At 48.8% G+C, this 17,211-nt stretch overlaps 1 protein-coding gene across 1 annotated transcript in view; it reads right to left on the minus strand.

Moving 5' to 3' along the window:
• The window catches only part of Gabbr2 (gamma-aminobutyric acid type B receptor subunit 2), a 325,955-nt gene that overhangs the window by 3,264 nt on the left and 305,480 nt on the right, over positions 1-17,211 (minus strand). The window contains exons 16-18 of the mRNA XM_060379878.1: positions 14,394-14,576; positions 11,486-11,615; positions 2,285-2,402 (exon numbers count right to left, since the gene is read on the minus strand). Coding sequence (XP_060235861.1) covers positions 2,285-2,402; positions 11,486-11,615; positions 14,394-14,576 — 431 coding nt within the window. The remainder of the gene's footprint in view (positions 1-2,284; positions 2,403-11,485; positions 11,616-14,393; positions 14,577-17,211) is intronic.

Genomic DNA, 17,211 nt, shown 5'->3' on the forward strand with positions numbered 1-17,211 from the left:
TTCCCATCTGGAACACGCTTCTCTGGAGCTCCCGACCAAGTTTAAGTATCACCCTCTTTGTGCTGCCTTCTCTGGGAGTGAGTCCCTTCCTCCTCAGAGTCCCCAGAACTCTTGGAAAGAAGCCTGGTGAAGCTGGGGATGGGGGTGAGCCAGCAGTGGGAGAAGTGCTTGCGTGCTCCCGATGGACGAGGGATGACAGGGGGAAAGCTACTGTCCTCTGGCTCTCCTCTCCTGGCCACATCCTTAAAGCCTTAATAACCAGCAGGTTGGTCAGCTGCTTTCACTTCTAGAAAGGCCGCTATAGAGAATTTGCCGAGGCCTGGCTCCCTGCCCTCGGTGGCATTGTTGCTGGGTTTTGCACGGTAGTGTCTCCCCGGCTACATTCGGTATCCAGGTTCTCAGGTGCAACCTAAACCAAATTGAACCGAGAGCCTCACAAAGAAAAAAACAGGGAGCAAAGAGCAAAGCATTGCTACCCCCGTTACAAAGGCACAGAGAAGCACAGCGTGTCTACAGCTTGTTTAGTTTCCCTAACAGCTAAGCAGAACCAGGAAGGCTGGGGCCTTGTTTCTGTGGAGTCCCGTGGCTTTGTGGCACAGGCACTCAATCCCAGCAGGGTATGCCCTGGAGTTTACTCAGGGCATGATGGCTTCTGAGATGTGTGGGCACTTACGCAATGTACCTCCCACTCCCCCAAGGGCCTGTTGCTCAGAAATCCTTCTCAGATGCACCAAAGTTCACAGAAGAGAATGCTGGAAACTTTGTAGTTTCATGCTGAGAATAAGCCAGAGTCCTGGGAGCTAGACCGGACATTCTGAATTCGTAGAAAGAAAAGCATCCGTGGCTCTCCTTGGTGAGAACAGAGACGATGGAGGGAGCCTGGGACGGGGGTCACCTTCCTCTCTGATGGCTAAACTGTCTCACAGCTAAAGCTGCATGTGTTCTGGCCTTTGCCTTAGAGTTTTTCACAAATCCCCAGACAGCCACCAACACATTGGCGAGGAAGTGGGCTCTTTCTTCAGTTTGGCCAAGTTATAAAAAAGTCTGTTTTCAGTTACCTAATTTATATTTCTTAATTTCTTTTTGGGATACAGGGAAACTAAAGCCAGCAGGTTGAGGACCCAAGGGACTGATAACAGCTTCACTTTGAAATTAAGTTGAATGTGTGTGACATCAGCCACAATCATTTCTTGGGGCAAGATGCTGTTGGCTGAGCAAAGGGGAACTGAAGAATACACTTGGATACAGGAAAAGGTGCCCGTTTAAGCAGCCTGGGCAAGGCAGACTGCCTAGGAGAATGGGGTGGACCCTACAGTTTGAGGACCAGGCCATTCTCCTGTCTGCTAAGATCCCGCTCCCCTTTCCACAGTCAACACATGCGTGGCAGGAACCCATCTAGTGCCAGGACCTGAGCGCAGTCCAGGGAACTCACGGGTTCCCCTCAGGGAGAGGCGGTGGGCTAGTAACTGCTGGTGAGTGCCGTGCAGCCCCGGCGCTGTTCTGAAGGGCAAGCTGGCCAGCCTTGGTATTTGCTGGCCTGATAACTTAATAACATCATATGGCCTGGGTGGCTTGCCTGCCCTTTCTGGTTCCTGTCTGCCTGTCGCTTCCCAGAAGCCACGTGTCAGAGTTTATATATCTACCCCCTGCTTCCAACATGCTGGAATGAGCTGAACTCACTGGTGGGGACAGAGCTGAGATGTACGGGCCTTTGATTTCTTCTCTGACCCACCTGATTTAAAACGACCGTCTCCTTCCCTCCTTCATTTATCTCCAAAGCACCTATGAGCATGCTATGCCTTGCCTTTTTAATTAAGTAGTTAGCCTGCCAAATAGAATGGAGACTCTATAAGATAGGGGATCGATGAAGGAAGCGGTCTCTGGGACACTGCTGTGTCCCCAGCAACTGGCTGACACTAATAGGTTTCAATTATTGAGCATATGGACTTCACAAGGTTATAGTCCGCACACAACAAAAGCAGCGTGCTCTGGTAGGGAACATGGGATTCAATGTTGGACAGTACTGAGTTCAAGCACTGGGTGAGCTTTATGGGTCACCTCGATGAAATAATAGCTGTGAAACTGCCGTGCACATTGTAGACAGCTGTGCTCTTGGGTGGGGTCTTTTTTTTTTTTTTCCCCCAAGACAAGGTTTCCCTGTGTATAGCCTTGGCTGTCCTGGAACTCACGCTGTAGACCAGACTGGCCTCAAACTCACAGCGATCGTCCTGCCTCTGCATCCCGAGGGCTGGCTGCGCGCAGTTCTTGTGGGGAAAGCACTTACTGCTCTGGGGAGTTGATGTCTTCTATGGGATCTTTGCACGTTCTGGAGGGCTCTGTTGTGTTCCACTGGAGCTGGGGGTTCTGGTCGAGGTGATTTTTCAGAATGGACTTTCCTCCATCTGTTGAAAACAACATCACAGATTTTGTTAAGTTGGTTTAAAAAAAAATCAGCCATGGAACCTTGAGGATGCTGTTCGTGGAGTAACAGCATCCCACCATTCCCCCCCATTGTCTGAGCCAAGGCCTGTCCCTCAACCCTTCTGGACCCGGCAGTGAGCTGAGGGGCTGCTGTCCCTGGACAACAGCAATGGGCCGGGGAAGTGTGCTGGTCTCTCCTCTTTCCATTGGGGGGGGGGGAGGCAGAATGGGAACCAAGTGGACCAGTGTGGGCCATGTCACTTTGAGAAATTCCAACACTAAATCCTTCTCATTGACATGGATTTATAGCGAGAAAGGGTAAATTTCTCTGTGCTATTTTTTTTTTTTTATAAATTCACTATACAAGGCACATGCCCCTGCTGCATGTTAAAGATTGAGCTCAGAGCCTTGTGTAAGCTCGATCAGCATTCTAGCACCGAACAGTCTTTTTTTAAAAATTAAATTAAATTAAATTTTTTTTTTTTAGATTTACTTATTTACTTTATATGTTTGTATTCGTGGTGTTTGTCCTGTGTGCGCAGGTGCTCAAGGAGACCAGAAGAGGACATCAAGTCCCATGGAGCTGGAGTTACAGGAGGCTGTGAACCATCCTGTAGGTGCTGGGAATCAAACCCAGGGCCTCTGCAAGAGTAATGAAGCTTCCGCAGGTCTGTTTATTTTTGCTTAATTATTCTAAGACAGTGTCTTACTGTGTTGCCATGGCTCGCCTTCAGCTTGCAATTGCCCTGCCTCAGCCTTCTAAAAAGATGGGATACAGGTATAACTGGCCAGCATTTCTGCTGCTGGGAGTTATCTTAAGGAAGAAATCAAGGCACAAGTGAGGATATGCAGAAGACGCTCAGCTCAGCCTCATATCATGTTGGGACACTGGTGCTCATCTGAGTCTGTCCAGGAACAACGAACTCGTTACGTAAGCTCGGTGGACTCCGCTGGAAGCAATGTGTGTGGCCACACACCATGGCCAACTAGATCCCTCCTTAGGCTTCCAAAACACCTGGAGAAAGGGAAATGTGGAGTCTGTGCCCCACCCAAGAGATCTGGTTTGTCGGCAGGGGAGGCACACCAGTTCTTTTGTTTGTTTTTTGCTGCCGTGGCGAATGGCGTAGGTTCGTGATTTTCCAGCCGTGTGAGTTAATCCACATCATTCACGGACTCTGCATTCGAAAACTCATTTACTTTCTAGGATGGACTTGTCACCTCGCAATCGATACTCTAGACGCACCTCGGTCATTTGTTGGTGCATATGATGTGTGAGCCATTTTGAGAAGCCTGGCGTGTGTGTTTCCGCCTGAGTGGAGCTCTTTACCCAGCGCCCACACTGTTCTGTCCTTGAAGTGCTTTACTGACGCCTGACACATTTTTGTTTTTTCCTGTTGGCAACCTTGCTGTTTAAGATGGTCCCCAAGTGTAGAGCTGAGAGAGTTCCTAAAACAAGGTGTCAGGCAAGCTTCCATCAGGCAGAGCCAGAGCGCTGCTGACCACGTGCATGGCGCTGCTGCAGGCATGGCACAGCCGTGCGCACTGTGGCCATGCCCACGGTGCTGCCGTGTACTGTGGAAAAATGGAAGGGACTTGTACAGAGCAAAAACAAAGAAAGAAACTGATCAGTGACAAAAACACCGACCTGGGAGGAGATCACAGGAACCTCAGCCTGTGCTTCCCCTGGAGCATTGGTGTTTGTCACTATTCATGTGACCTTACAGAACATAGGCATGGCATCCAAGATGGTGGTGCTGGGAAGACACTGTGTCTGACGAGCAGGACAGCAGTGACTGCACAGTGACCAACAGACCAAACTCTGGGCCCTGAAACACCAGTGATTGTGTTTCCCAGGTGAGAGGAAACCCCACGGTATGGGAAGCAATCAGGTCCATTCTCAGGTCACCCAGCTAAACCCAGGAATAGTTCCTGGGTCCTGGCAGGCCCTCAGTTACCAGCCCAGAGACACACGCCTGTGTGCTCTGATCACGATCTGAGACTGAACTGTGGGCACCACAACACCAGAGACTGGGATTTCCAGTTGAGAGAAAACCCCACCTTGAAGGAAGCAATCGGGACTGACCTCAGGTCACCCAGACAATACCTGGAAAAGGTCCTGGGGACCAGTGGGCACTCAGCTGCCAGCCCAGAGACCTGCCTGCATGCTGGACTCACTGTCCCAAACAGAACGGTGGGCCCCAGGGCACCGGAGACTGAGTTTCTCTGTTGGGAGGAAACCCCATAGTGTCCAACCTCAAGACACTCAGCTGACACCCCCCCCCCACCGAAAGTTCTCGGGAAAAGTTCCCAGGTTCCTAGCCTGCACCTAGGTGCTCTACTCACCATCCCAGACAGAACTGTGGACCCGCAAACACCACAGACTGGGTCTCCCTGCCAGGAGGAAACCCCATGGTGGGAGAAACATCAGGTCCAATCTCAGGACACCCAGCTCCGAAAAGTTTCTGGGTCCCTGCAGGCTCCAGGCTTCAGCCTCCGGCTGCATGCCTGAGTGCTGTGCTCACCTGCCACTGATTACCTCTTGGGTACTGGGGCTCAGAGCTCCAATCTCAGACTTACAGAAGCCTGAGAGCCACTGGATCAGTCCCCAGATATTGCTCCAAGGTGCAACCACTTATCCCTAGCTAAACTGACCAAACCACAGGGCCCCCTGGTTCTTCAAGAGGACTGCGCCCAGCAAACACAGTGTAAGAGCAGCAGCAGCAGCTCACTAAATTCAGAGCAAGAAACCCAGGGCAGGGCAGCCATCTCCAGGACCTCTCCTGGTGAGAAGACAGACTCCCTGATTACCAATGGCCACAGTTACCACACAGGTCCATAAGCCTGAGGTGAGCTGTGGCAATTCCTGAGAAGCACTGGCTATTTGGTTGACCATAGCCTAAAAGCTGAGGAGGCCTCCTTTAGAATGCTGCCAAGGGGATTCTCCCCACCCCAGGATTCCAGCAGGCACCAGAAACTAACAGCCAACACCTGAGACAGCCAGATGGGTAGAGGCCAGTGTAAGAGCACAACCAACAAAAGGCAGGTTATCTAGAGGCAAGTAGCCCTGGACACCCTAACATAAGTGAAATTCAAGATGACCTTACATCCGTGCTTATGAAGACAATAATGGAGGAAACAAATAAAATGCATAAAAAATAGAAGATAAAGTCAACAGATTATGGCCATTCTTAAAGAAATACAGGAAGATGCAGCCAAACAGTTTGTGGCCTTCAGAGAGGAAATGATTAAATCACTGAAAGAAATAAAACAAACAGAGGAATGTTCAAATAAACAGGTGAAGGAATTGAAGGAAAAACAGGAAAATATAGTCAGACAGGTGAAGGAAATCAACAAAATGGTTCAAGATCTGAAGATAGAATTGGAAAAATTAAAGAAAACACAAATGGAGGACATCACAGAGAGGAAGAACTTAGGGAAGAGAACAGGAACTACAGAGGTAAGCATAACCAACAGACTACAAGAGATAGAAGAAAGAATCTCAGGTGTGGAAGATACAATGGAAGAAATTGATGTATCCATCAAAGAAAATGATAAATTTAAAAAAATTCCTGACACAAACCATCCAAGGTATCCAAGACAACATGAAAAGACGAAACCTAAGAATAATAGGAATAGAGGAAAAAGAAGATTCCCATCTCCAAGGCCCAGAAAATATTTTCAACAAAATCGTAGAAGAAAATTTCCCAAATTTAAAGAGGCCTATAAGCATACAAGAGGCCTATAAAACAACTAATAAATTAGACTAGAAAAGAAAATCCTCCCACCACATAATAGTCAAAACAGTAAGTATATAGAACAAAGAAAAAAATACTAAAAGCTACAAGGGAAAAAGGTCAAGTAACATATAATGGCAAACCCATTAGAATCACACCTGACTTTTCAACAGAAACTATGCAAGACAGAAGGGCCTGTACAGATGTCATGCAGACCCTAACAGAATTCATATGTCAGCCCAATCTATTATATCCAGCAAAACTCTCAGTCATCATACATGATGAAAACAAGATATTCAATGACAAAAACAAATTTAAACAATGCCTACCCACAAATCCAGCATTACAGAGGATACAACCCAAGAAAACTAACTACTTTCAGGAAAACACAGGAAATAAATAACCTCACCACGGCAAAACTAAAAGTAGCCAAGCACACAAACACACTACCATAGCCAACAGCAAAATCAAAGGATTTAACAGCCACTGGTCATTAATCTCTCTCAACATCAATGGACTCAATTCTCCAATAAAAAGACACAGACTAACAGAATGGATGAGTAAACAAAACCCAGCAATCTGGTGCATACAAGAAACACATCTAAGTCACAAAGATAAACATTACCTGAGAGTAAAGGGCTGAAAGATGGTTTTCCAAACAAATGGACTCAAGAAGCAAATTAGGAGTAGCCATTCTAATATCTAATAAAATAGACTTTCAACAAAATTAATAAAAAGAGATGGAGAAGGACACTTCACACTCATCAAAGGAAAATTCCACCAAAAGACATCACAATCCTGAACATCTATGCCCCAAATACAAGGGCACCCACATTTGTAAAAGAAACATTAATAAAACTTAAACCACACATAGATCCCTATACATTAATAGTGGGAGACTTCAACACCCCACTCTCAACAAAGGACAGGTCAACAAGACAGAAATTAAATAAAGAAACAATGTCTCTGACAGAGGTCATGAATCAAATGGACCTAACAGACATCTATAGAACCTTTCACCCAAACACAAAAGAATTTACCTTCTTCTTAGCACCTCATGGAACCTTCTCCAAAATAGATCATATAGTTGGTCACAAAGTGAGCCTCAAAAGATACAAGAAGATTGAAATAATCCCTTGTATCCTATCTGACCACCACGGATTAAAGCTGGACCTTAACAACAGCAGAAAGAGCAAAAAGCCTACGCACACATGGAAACTGAACAACTTGCTACTCAATGACAGCTGGGTCAGGGAAGAAATAAGAAAGAAATTAAAGTCTTCCTAGAATTCAATGAAAATGAAACACAACATACTCAAACTTATAGGACACAATGAAAGCAGTGCTAAGAGGAAAGTTCATAGCACTAAGTGCCTTCAAGAAGAAATTCAAAACATCTCATTCAAGCAACTTAAGGGCTCACCTGAAAGCCCTAGAAAAAAAGAAGCAGACACACCTAAGAGGAGTAGACGGCTGGGACATATGAACACCAATGCCCAACTAACAATCAACTGTACAGCCCAGTGCTGTGGTCCTTTTAAGTTCTATCTATCTATCTATCTATCTATCTATCTATCTATCTATCCATCCATCATCTATCTATATATCTGGGATGTGGTATCATTATGCTGCCAAGGCTGGTCTTGAATTGCTGGGCTCAGATGATCCTGCTACCTCAGCCTTCTGGGTTTCTGGAGCTACAGGCACACACCTCTGCACACAGAAACGTAATGATTGTGGTAAGAGGAGATGACTTCAGAAGGTGATCAAGTTTCAAGGGTGGACCCCCTAGGGAAGGGGTTAGTGTCCGCCTAAAGGGGCCTGAGGGACAGGGTCTGAGCCTTTTCTATTCCTTCTGCCTGGGAGGACTCTGTTCTTCTTTTCCAGAGAACCAAGTGGTCCAGGCACCATCTCAGAAACAGAGACCTCTCGAGACCCTACCAACAAGCTTATTCTAGACTCCCAGCCTCCAGAGCTACAAGAAAATACATTTATGTTACATTTTTTCTTTTCTTTCCTTCCTTCCTCTTCTTCCACCTCCTCCTCTTTCTCTCTGTCTCTGTGTGTGTGTGCATGTGTGCGTGTGCGTGTATCGTCAGTGTCATTCCTCAGGTACGCTGTCATACAGCTTTGGTATCATTCCTAAGGTGCTGTGTACCTTCTATTCTTTGTTTTTATTCTTTGAGATGGGGTCTCATTGGCTTGGAACTTGTTCAGGAGGCCAGGCTGACTGCCCAGGACTTCCCTGGGGGTCTGCTTATCTCTGCCTCCCTCTTGCTGGCATGACAGTATTGGCCCTTAAACTCAGCTTCTTATGCGGTTCTGGAGATTAAACTCAGGTCCTTCAAGCACTTTACCGACTGTACTATCCCCCAGCGTCCATTTCTGTGGCACTTGATTGCCAAATAGGTGTTATCTGGTGATAGTGGCACAAAGTCTATTACACACAGACTGATGCCAACAGCAGAAAGTGGCTCAGAACAATGTCTCTGTCAAGCAGCTGTATTTGAGAAGATCTTCTTTCTTGCCTTTTTTCTTTCATTTAAAATTGGACTTAAACCGGGCGCAATGGTACACGCCTATAATCCCAGCACCCTGGGAGGCCTGTTTCAAGGCTGGCCTGGTCCACAAAGGAGGTCCAGGATAGATAGCTAAGGCTACACAGAGAAACCCTGTCTGGAAAAACCAATGAACAAAACAAACAATGAATTGGACTTACTCATTTTATTTTGTGTGTGTTTTACCTGTTTGTATATCTTTGTATCATGTGTTTGGTGCCCACGGAGGTCAGAAGAGGACAGTGGGTCCTCTGAACCTGGAGTTATGGATGGTTTTGAGCCATCATATGGGAGCTGGGAAGTCAAACCTAAGTCCTCTGAAAAACCAACAAGTCCTCTTAACCATCCGGCCAGCTCTCCAGCTCTCATCTGTTTGCTAAACAATATATAGTTTTAGGCAGAGGCAGGCAGATCTCTATGAGTTCCAGGCCAGTTGGTCTACAGAGTGAGTTCTAGGACAGCCAGGGCTACACAGAGGAAGCCTCTCTTGAAAAAAACAAAAAGCAAAACTAAACCCAAACAAACAAACAAAAACAACCTTCAAAAGCCCTCAAACAAACAAACAAATAAACAAACCAATATACCCTCAATGTATAATTTTAAAAATCAGCATTTTACAATACAGCTCAGGTTGTCCTCAAACTCTCCGTGCTCTTGGTTTCTGTTTTGTATAAACTGAAGACCGGCCCCCTTCTGGGACTACATAAAAACTCATCACTTGGTGTCTTCTAGTGCTCTCCTGGTTTCACTTTTCATAGTTATCTGGGATTAGCTTTTATGTGACAGAGTGAAGCACAGGTACAAAGGGAAGACCTGGCTCTGTCCTTCCCACGCGGCTGCTCACGCGTGCCAGGGCAGTGAGCCGAAAAACTTCCCTCCTCCAATCTGAAGTGCGTTCCTTTGTAAAACACTGGATTACTAGGGATGATTTTTTTTTTTTGGTTGTTGTTAGTTCTTTTAGACAGGTCTCACCACACAGCTGTAGCTGGTATGGAACTCATTGTGTGGCTCAGGTTGGCCTCTAATTCACAAAGATCTGCCTGCCTTTGCCTCCGGAGCGCTGAGATTAGAGGCATGTGACATTATGCCTGGCCCAAGGGTAATTTTTATTCTTCAAAATTTTGTAACTATTTCAATTTAAAGATTTCTTTACAGTTAACATTTTATGCAATGTGTATGTGTGTGTATACATATATATATATTCTGTGTATACATGTATATACGTTGTATGTCTCTGTGTGTGAGATGTCTCAACAGTGCACATAACCTGTAACTCCAGCACTTGCGGGTGGAGACAGGAAGAGCAAGGGTTGAGGATCAACCTTGTCTAACGACATAGAAAGTTCTAGGCTAGCCAGGTGGTGGTGGCACAGACCGGTGGCGCTTGGGAGGCAGGGGCCAAGCAGGGGCAGGCAGATGGCTGAGTTCAACAGCCTGGTCTACATAGTGACTTTAAGAATAAAAGAAACAAAATGTTTTCATTTTCCTTGATTTAAAAGCAGATTCTGTGTGTCACGAGAGATTGCACCCGGAGCCTGGAGCTTGATAGGTAAGTCCTCTACAACGAGCTGCAGCCACAGCCCTGAAAGTAACTTTGTAACAAATGATGCACAGGAGCTAACAAAAGCCAAGCGGCCGGGAAGTGCTTGTGTCCGATGAGAAGCGATTGTTGCATGCCATGCTCTGCAGCACTGAGCCATGGTACCCAGTAGACAGCCTGCTTGTTCTTTAACCCTTTAAAAACTGCACCCACACACACTAACATACGGCTGCATGCCCTCCCCCCCATTCTCTGTGTGTACCGTAATGCTGGTTTCTTATACTTGGAGAGCTACCTCATAGCTTAAAAAACATGTAGAACAGACTTACTACTTTCAATCTGCGTGTGTTTGTACGCTCATGCCTGTGTGAGTTCATGTGCTCCACAGGCATTCTGATACTGGAGGAGGCCAGCAGAGGGCATGAGATGCCCAGTGTGGCTGCTGTGAACTGAACCCAGGCCCTCTCAAGAGAATTAAGTGTTCCTAGCCATTGGGTCATCTCTCCGGTCCCTTTCTCATAACAGGCAGGCCCTCTGCCGCTCAGCTATCCCACTACCTCGTCTCTCCCTTCTAAGTGGCTGTACAATGTGCTCTGTTTGACCATTCCGTAATTAATAAAATCACTTTAAATGATGCTCGTGCAAGTTGGCGGTAATCTTTCTCATCCACAATAATGTTGTGCTGAGCACAGAGGTGCCCACACGGATGCATTTCCAAGGGTGGATTCCTGCTGGGAGGCTGCCACCTCAAGAGGTTCAACCTGTCATATTTGGAGAGGGCCAGCCCGGACTTCCAGCATCACAGGCGAATGTCCTCTTCCAAACGTCCCGCCCACACTGGCGCATGTCACAAGTGACCTGTCCTCACGAGGTTGGGAAGAGGGGCACCGTAGCACAGACTCCTGACTGGTCTTCTCCTGAACACAGCTGAGATGCTTCTTAAAGTGTGAAGGAGATAGAAATCATCTGCTGAGGAGCCAAGAGGGAAATAAATGTGTTCCTGTCAGAACACAGGGCACCGGCTGTGCTGGGTACAAATAGGCCTGGCTCCTGAGGGTGAGAAGTGGAGGCCCAGAGCCGGGGACAGACTCTGAGCAGTCTTGAAGCTGTAGGCAGGAGGTGAGGGTGCTTCAGCCCCGTCTGTGCGTGTGGATTCAGACCAGCCCCATGCCCCGTGCTGTCTCGGAGCCTACAGAGCGAAGGGTCCCGTCCCTGGGCCCCGCTTCTCTCACCTGTGCTCTCTGTGAAGTTGCCCAGGCTGAGGATGTCGTTGAGCTCTTGGTAGTGATTCTGTTTGATGTACGTGGTCTTCTCGGGCGTGTCTTGTAGCTGCATGGTGACTTCTTCCAGGTCTTTGTCCAGCTGGAAGACAAGAGTCCAGCTGAGACCACGTCCGCAGTCCCAGCCCCTGGTTCCCAGGGTTCGGCCTTTGTAGCCCTGCCCACTGTTTTTTTTTTTTGTTTTTGTTTTTGTTTTTTGTTTTAGAACAGGGTTTCTCTGTGTAGCCCAGGCTGTCCTGGAATCGCTCTGTAGGCCAGGCTGGCCTGGGACTCAGAAGTCTCCCTGCCTCTGCCTCCAGAGTGCTAGGATTAAGGACATGTGTCACCACTGCCCGGCATGGCCTCTGTGTACCGAGAGGGACTTTGTTTCATTCATTCAAGCAGGGGCTGAGATGAGCTAGACCAGGGCTTGGCAGTTACGTGACCTGTCTGGGCCTGAGCCTTGAGAGGAACTAAGCAAGTCCAAGAGGAAGGGCAAGGAACAGGAGTGAGGGGAGGTCAGGCCAGGGAGACAGGCTGCACGTTCTGGCTCTGTAATGGCGTGTGTCTCAGTCTCTATTTGTACCTCACAGTACCTACCCCATAGGGTATGTGTAGACGCGGTGAGATGATGTATGAGGGGTTTAGCCCAGGGCCTGACAGGTAAGGAGGGAACCAGCTGCTGGAGGACTGTCTGTCTCATTATTGCTACCCCAGCAGACCCCTGGGCAGGAGGCCCCAGGCAGAGCTCTGCATCTCCCCATACTGTCATACAGTTGGGGGTCCCCTGGGGGATCATGGTGGGACTCAGTCATGCCCAGGTTACGGAAGCATCGGGCAAAGCCAGGGGAGTATGTGTGGGTGGTGGGTGTGGTAGTGGGGATAGCCAGTGGGCATCCTGCCCTAGAGTTTTATCAACTGTGAACCATTCTCCTGAGGTCAGGGGCAAAGCTGCTTCTTAATAAGTTTCTACGCGAGAGAAAAACACAACCTCTTGTTTGTGCTACACAGTGGCAGGGCTGGGATCGGAGAATTGGTCCAGTGGGAAGTCAGCCCGTGGCTCAATTCTAGGGCAAACAAAGCCACACCGGGGCTCTCAGCAGTGGGCTCCCTGGGGTGGGAGAATACACCGCCGGAAGGACTTGGAAGGCTTAGCCCGGTGCCATGTTATTGCTTGTTACAGATGTGCTAAGCTAGAACTAGCAATGGGCTTGGAGCAGCAAAAGCTGAGTCTTTCTTTGCCACAGAGCCGGCTGCAGGATGCCCCCATCTTAAGGCATTTCAGGTGCCTAGACTGAGTGTATAGGTTCTCTCCGTGGGGCAGGGTTCTATGAGGTCTCTGGAGCTAACAAATGAAAACACAGAAGTCCCAGTAGAATTTAAACCCCAGAGACCAAAAGCCCTCTTCACAGGGCTTAGCCTGCACTTGGTATGGAGTGCACTGAGGGGCTCTCTAACAGGCCCAAGCCTTGCAAACATGGCATTGGTAGGTCTTGTCCTCTCCCCTTCTCTCTCCCTTGCCAAGCCGTTAGATTACATTCCCAAAGCTAGCCACCAAGGTCCGTTCCCTTATTTGGCTACTTCCTTATGCCTGACGAAAACACCAACATCCAACTATGAAAACACCAATGTTAAGCTATCAAAATTCATTACCTGGCTACACTGACTAAAATGTCCAATCAGAATTTACCAACACGTCTAGCACAGACTTTCCCCTTTCTCCTTAAAAAAACACTCCTGCAGACACCTGCTGTCTTTGCCTGATCTACAGGCAGATCACCAGCCTGTCCCTCTGGGGGTAATAATCTCCTCTGGGCTGAGACTTTGGTGTCTGGGTGTGTTCTGTGCTACTTTGAGACCCCTTTATATATGTACTGAAAACATGCCTGGCCGTTCATTTGAAATTCAGAATTAAAGGGGAACCTCATCACCAGTCTAGCAGCTTGCTTCTTCCTTGCAAGAGACTACATTTCCCAGTGTCCTCTGCTGCTAAGTGAGCTCATGGAAATTTTGGCAGCACACGGAGATGGAACCAAATTGTATGCAACTGTGTGTGTGTGTGTGTGTGTGTGTGTGTGTGTGTGTGTGTGTGAGACTTGCTTAAGAGGTGATCCCTTTTGTGGGCTTTCTATGTCTCTTCTTCCTGAGCTTGAGGCCCACGTCTTTATTCTGCTGTGCCTGGGGAGTGGCAAGAAGCAGGAGAGGAGGAGCCTCACCCCACAAAGGACTGCCCAGCTGGACCCCTGTCCTCAGGACTATTGGGCTAGAGAGAAGTAACCACACTGTCTTTGAGTTACTTCTGTTTTCCAGACAGTGCCCTGCCGCAGAGCCCACCTCACGACGGAGACTCACCTTTCTCAGTCTCCCTTTGGGGGCTGCTTGCTTTTGAAACCTCTTTGGTGCTGTTACTTGGCCACCGTCTCACCTGACTCAGACCAGATGTAGGTCCAGTCAGATGCCTTAGCCCTTGAAGCAAGTGAGAGGGAATTGGGGTTCCCTTCTCATTGAGGGTGTGGCTTAGACACAAAGCACCCCAGCTATGGCCTCTCTGGGCTATTCAAGAAGCATTTCAGGCCTTGGGATAGACTTGCTGCAGCACAGCCTTTCTCTGGGGAAGCCTGTCTTTGCACCCTCTTACCATGCTGTACGTCAGGGAGTTATAGGAGTCCTCCATGCAGATACCCTCTCTTTCTGAACACATCTGGGATTGGGGACTGTTGTCTCTAGGAGACCGGTCCAACTGGGCGCCAAGTTTGGGTCAGATGTGACCAACTCCCTGCTGCCATGACTCTGTTCTGGAGGACTGCGCAGCAGGGGCAGCTCGGAGGCCGGGGAGAGGGACCTGGGCAGGGGGAAGGGTGGCCTCCAGATGTGCACACACCTCTGTGATCTTCATCCGGAGGCGGTGGTTTTCTGACTGCAGTCCCTCCAGGCGTGACGTGCTCGCCTGGTTCACGCTGGTGACAGAAGTGGAGGTCTTCGAATCTTCTTTCTTCTGGTTCTGGGTGAACTGGAATCGCCTGTTCTGAGTGGCTGCGTCAGGGTTTGTCCTCAGAGTGATGAGCTGAAGGGACAGAGGTGGCTTCCAGTGAGACTCCCCTCATGCTCCTGTCATCCCAGTCATGTTCCCTCCACCAAGTCCTACACTGGAATTGACAGGGACCCCAGGAAGAAGGCAGGCTGGGGCTCAGGAGCCCCAGGCTCAGGGTGGGCAGGCAGCTTCTTGTCACTGAGCCTCAGGGCTCATCCACAACCTCCCACAGGGCAGAAACGGTCCAGGGACTTGGGTGGAATCCGGCTGTGGGGAGTTTCTACCACAATGAGCTAGAAGACAACGAAGACTGCTCCAGCCCCATGGTGTGGTTAGGGATTAGCTGTGGCCTACTTGTCCTGGCAAGGGCATTTAGCAACTGAAAAACCCTCACATCTGTTAGAGTACAGGTTCGGTGGGGCAGGGGTCTGGGCATGCGCGAGCAGTTAAAAAGATTTTTCTTTTCTTTTTAAAATTTAAAAAAAATTTTAAGTATGTGTGTTTATGTGTATGTAGCTACAGGGGTGCGTCTGTGTGTGCATGTGCTTCAGGTGCCTGTAGAGGCCAGAAGAGGGGATTGGAGCTGGAGCTAGGTGCAGTTGTGAGCTGCCGAACTGGGTGCTGGGAACTGGGTCTGGACCATCTCTGCAGGAGCTAAGTACTGCAGCGCCTGCCTAGTCCCATGGGGGGACTGGAGGGACCTGAGACAAAAAACTTGCCATCTCATCCATGCATTCTAGAATCTTTTGTAGCCCACAGTGGGCTCTGGGCTTTAGCCCTGGAGAGCAGGAGTGGAGTTACCACAGCCTCTGTCAGGACTCTGCAGACCTGGGTGTGAAGAAGAGCGTCACTGTGGCCACCAGGAGCTGCTGTGCTGTGGGCGTGGGGGTGGGGTAGGGGTGGGGCGGGTCAGCCTGGAAGGGATCCTGTAGGAGGGAGAACCAGCACAAGCCAAGGAAGAGGACCCGGGAGAGGGCAATTGTTATTGTTATTAATTATAATTATTCTGTTTATTGTTGTGTGTGGGCACAGAGCAAGGCATGCATGTGGGGGCCAGAGGACAACTCTGTGGCGCTGGCTCTTTCTTTCCACCTTTCTGAGGGTTCTGGGCTCCAGTTCAGGTCGTCAGGCCTTTGCGGCAAGAGCTTTAGGCCTCTGTCTCATCTTGCCAGCTTTTCTTTAAACTTTCTGTCTGTCTATCTATCTATCTATCTATCTATCTATCTATCTATCTATCTATCTATCTATGTATTTACTATGTAGCCCAGGCTGGTCTTGAACTTCTGGTCCTCCTGTGTCTATCTACCAAGCGCTGAGACAACAGGCATGTGCCAGGGCGCCTGGGTTGGAAAGGGATGGAGGATGGGGCTCTCAGGGTACTGGGAGAGCCCCCAGAGTGCCGGAACATAGCTCAACATTGGGAATTTGGTCTCAGTACCCAGAGATCAGTGAGATGTTGTGAAAGGGCAGATGACTTAGTGAGAGCTGAGCTTAGGGAGTTTGACACACTTTCCAGGACGGGGGTGATAGAGCGCAGGCAGGGAAATGGTGACCCTGGTCTGGAGCTTGAGCGGGGAGCAGACAAGAAGGAGGGCATACCCTGGAAGATCTGGAGGCCAGCCCCGGTTGAATGAGATGGGGGCACCTGCTTCTTTAGAATGGGCCCCAGGACCTCTTTTCTTTCCTTCTTTGCGGCTAACACTCCCATCTCAGTGGTGGCTTTCCCCAACCGTCTCCTGCCCCTGGAGGCCACCGAGATCAGTCTGCACTGGTTCCTAAGAGATTAAGGCCTCTTCATTCATGGCCACAAAGGGTAACGCTTGCGAAATATCTCTTCAAGCTGCACCTCTAGACTGGTGTGACAGGTGCCTCCAACCTATGACACAGGCAACGTGGTCGCTGGGAGCTGTGAGCCTCCCCCAACAGGAAAATCAGATGCTTCCTTGAAACAATGCCTTTGTGTGTGTGTGTGTGATTCTTAAAAACTCAACTGAGTTAAAGAATTGGTTCTTGAGCATGAACTTTGCAGATGACAGCACCATGTCACAATGTCAAGAGAGTGGATGCGCCTGCCTTGTGACACGTGCGCGGACACTAGGAATGGTTGTTCCTTTTGACCCAGTGACACCACTTCTCAGACTGTCTACAGCGCAAAACCGGAAACAGAAAATGTGTTATGTAGAGGAAAACGTCCTTTAAGAAAACCTGCGGTAATTGTAACATTCAGCAATCAAGGGTCAAGTGGGCGCAGACCTGCCCGAAGCGATGCGGTGGGTGTGGGGAAAGATGAGGGCGGGAAGCTAAGTGAAAAGGCGCACGTGCTGCAGATAAAGCCTTGGCTGCGGGGGCAAGCTTCCAGTCTTCCGGAAATGAGGAGCAGGAGGCTGCAGAGATGGCTCAGCGGTTACTTGTTACTCTTGCAGGGGACCCGGGTCTGATTCCCAGCACCCCACACGGCAGCTCAGAACCATCTGTTTACTCCAGATCGGAGTTTCTGACTTCCGAGGGCACCAGGCGTGCATACAGTGCACATACATACATACACGCAAAAGAGTTACACACATAAAATAATAAAATAAAATAAAAAACCCAAAAAGCAAAAACAAGCCAAAAAATGAAGAGCGAGACGAGGGGCTGGTACGACGGCTTGCTGAGGAACGGTGCCAGC

The sequence above is a fragment of the Meriones unguiculatus genome, chromosome 3 (genome assembly GCF_030254825.1).
Source record: "Meriones unguiculatus strain TT.TT164.6M chromosome 3, Bangor_MerUng_6.1, whole genome shotgun sequence".
In the NCBI taxonomy this organism is placed as follows: domain Eukaryota; kingdom Metazoa; phylum Chordata; class Mammalia; order Rodentia; family Muridae; genus Meriones; species Meriones unguiculatus.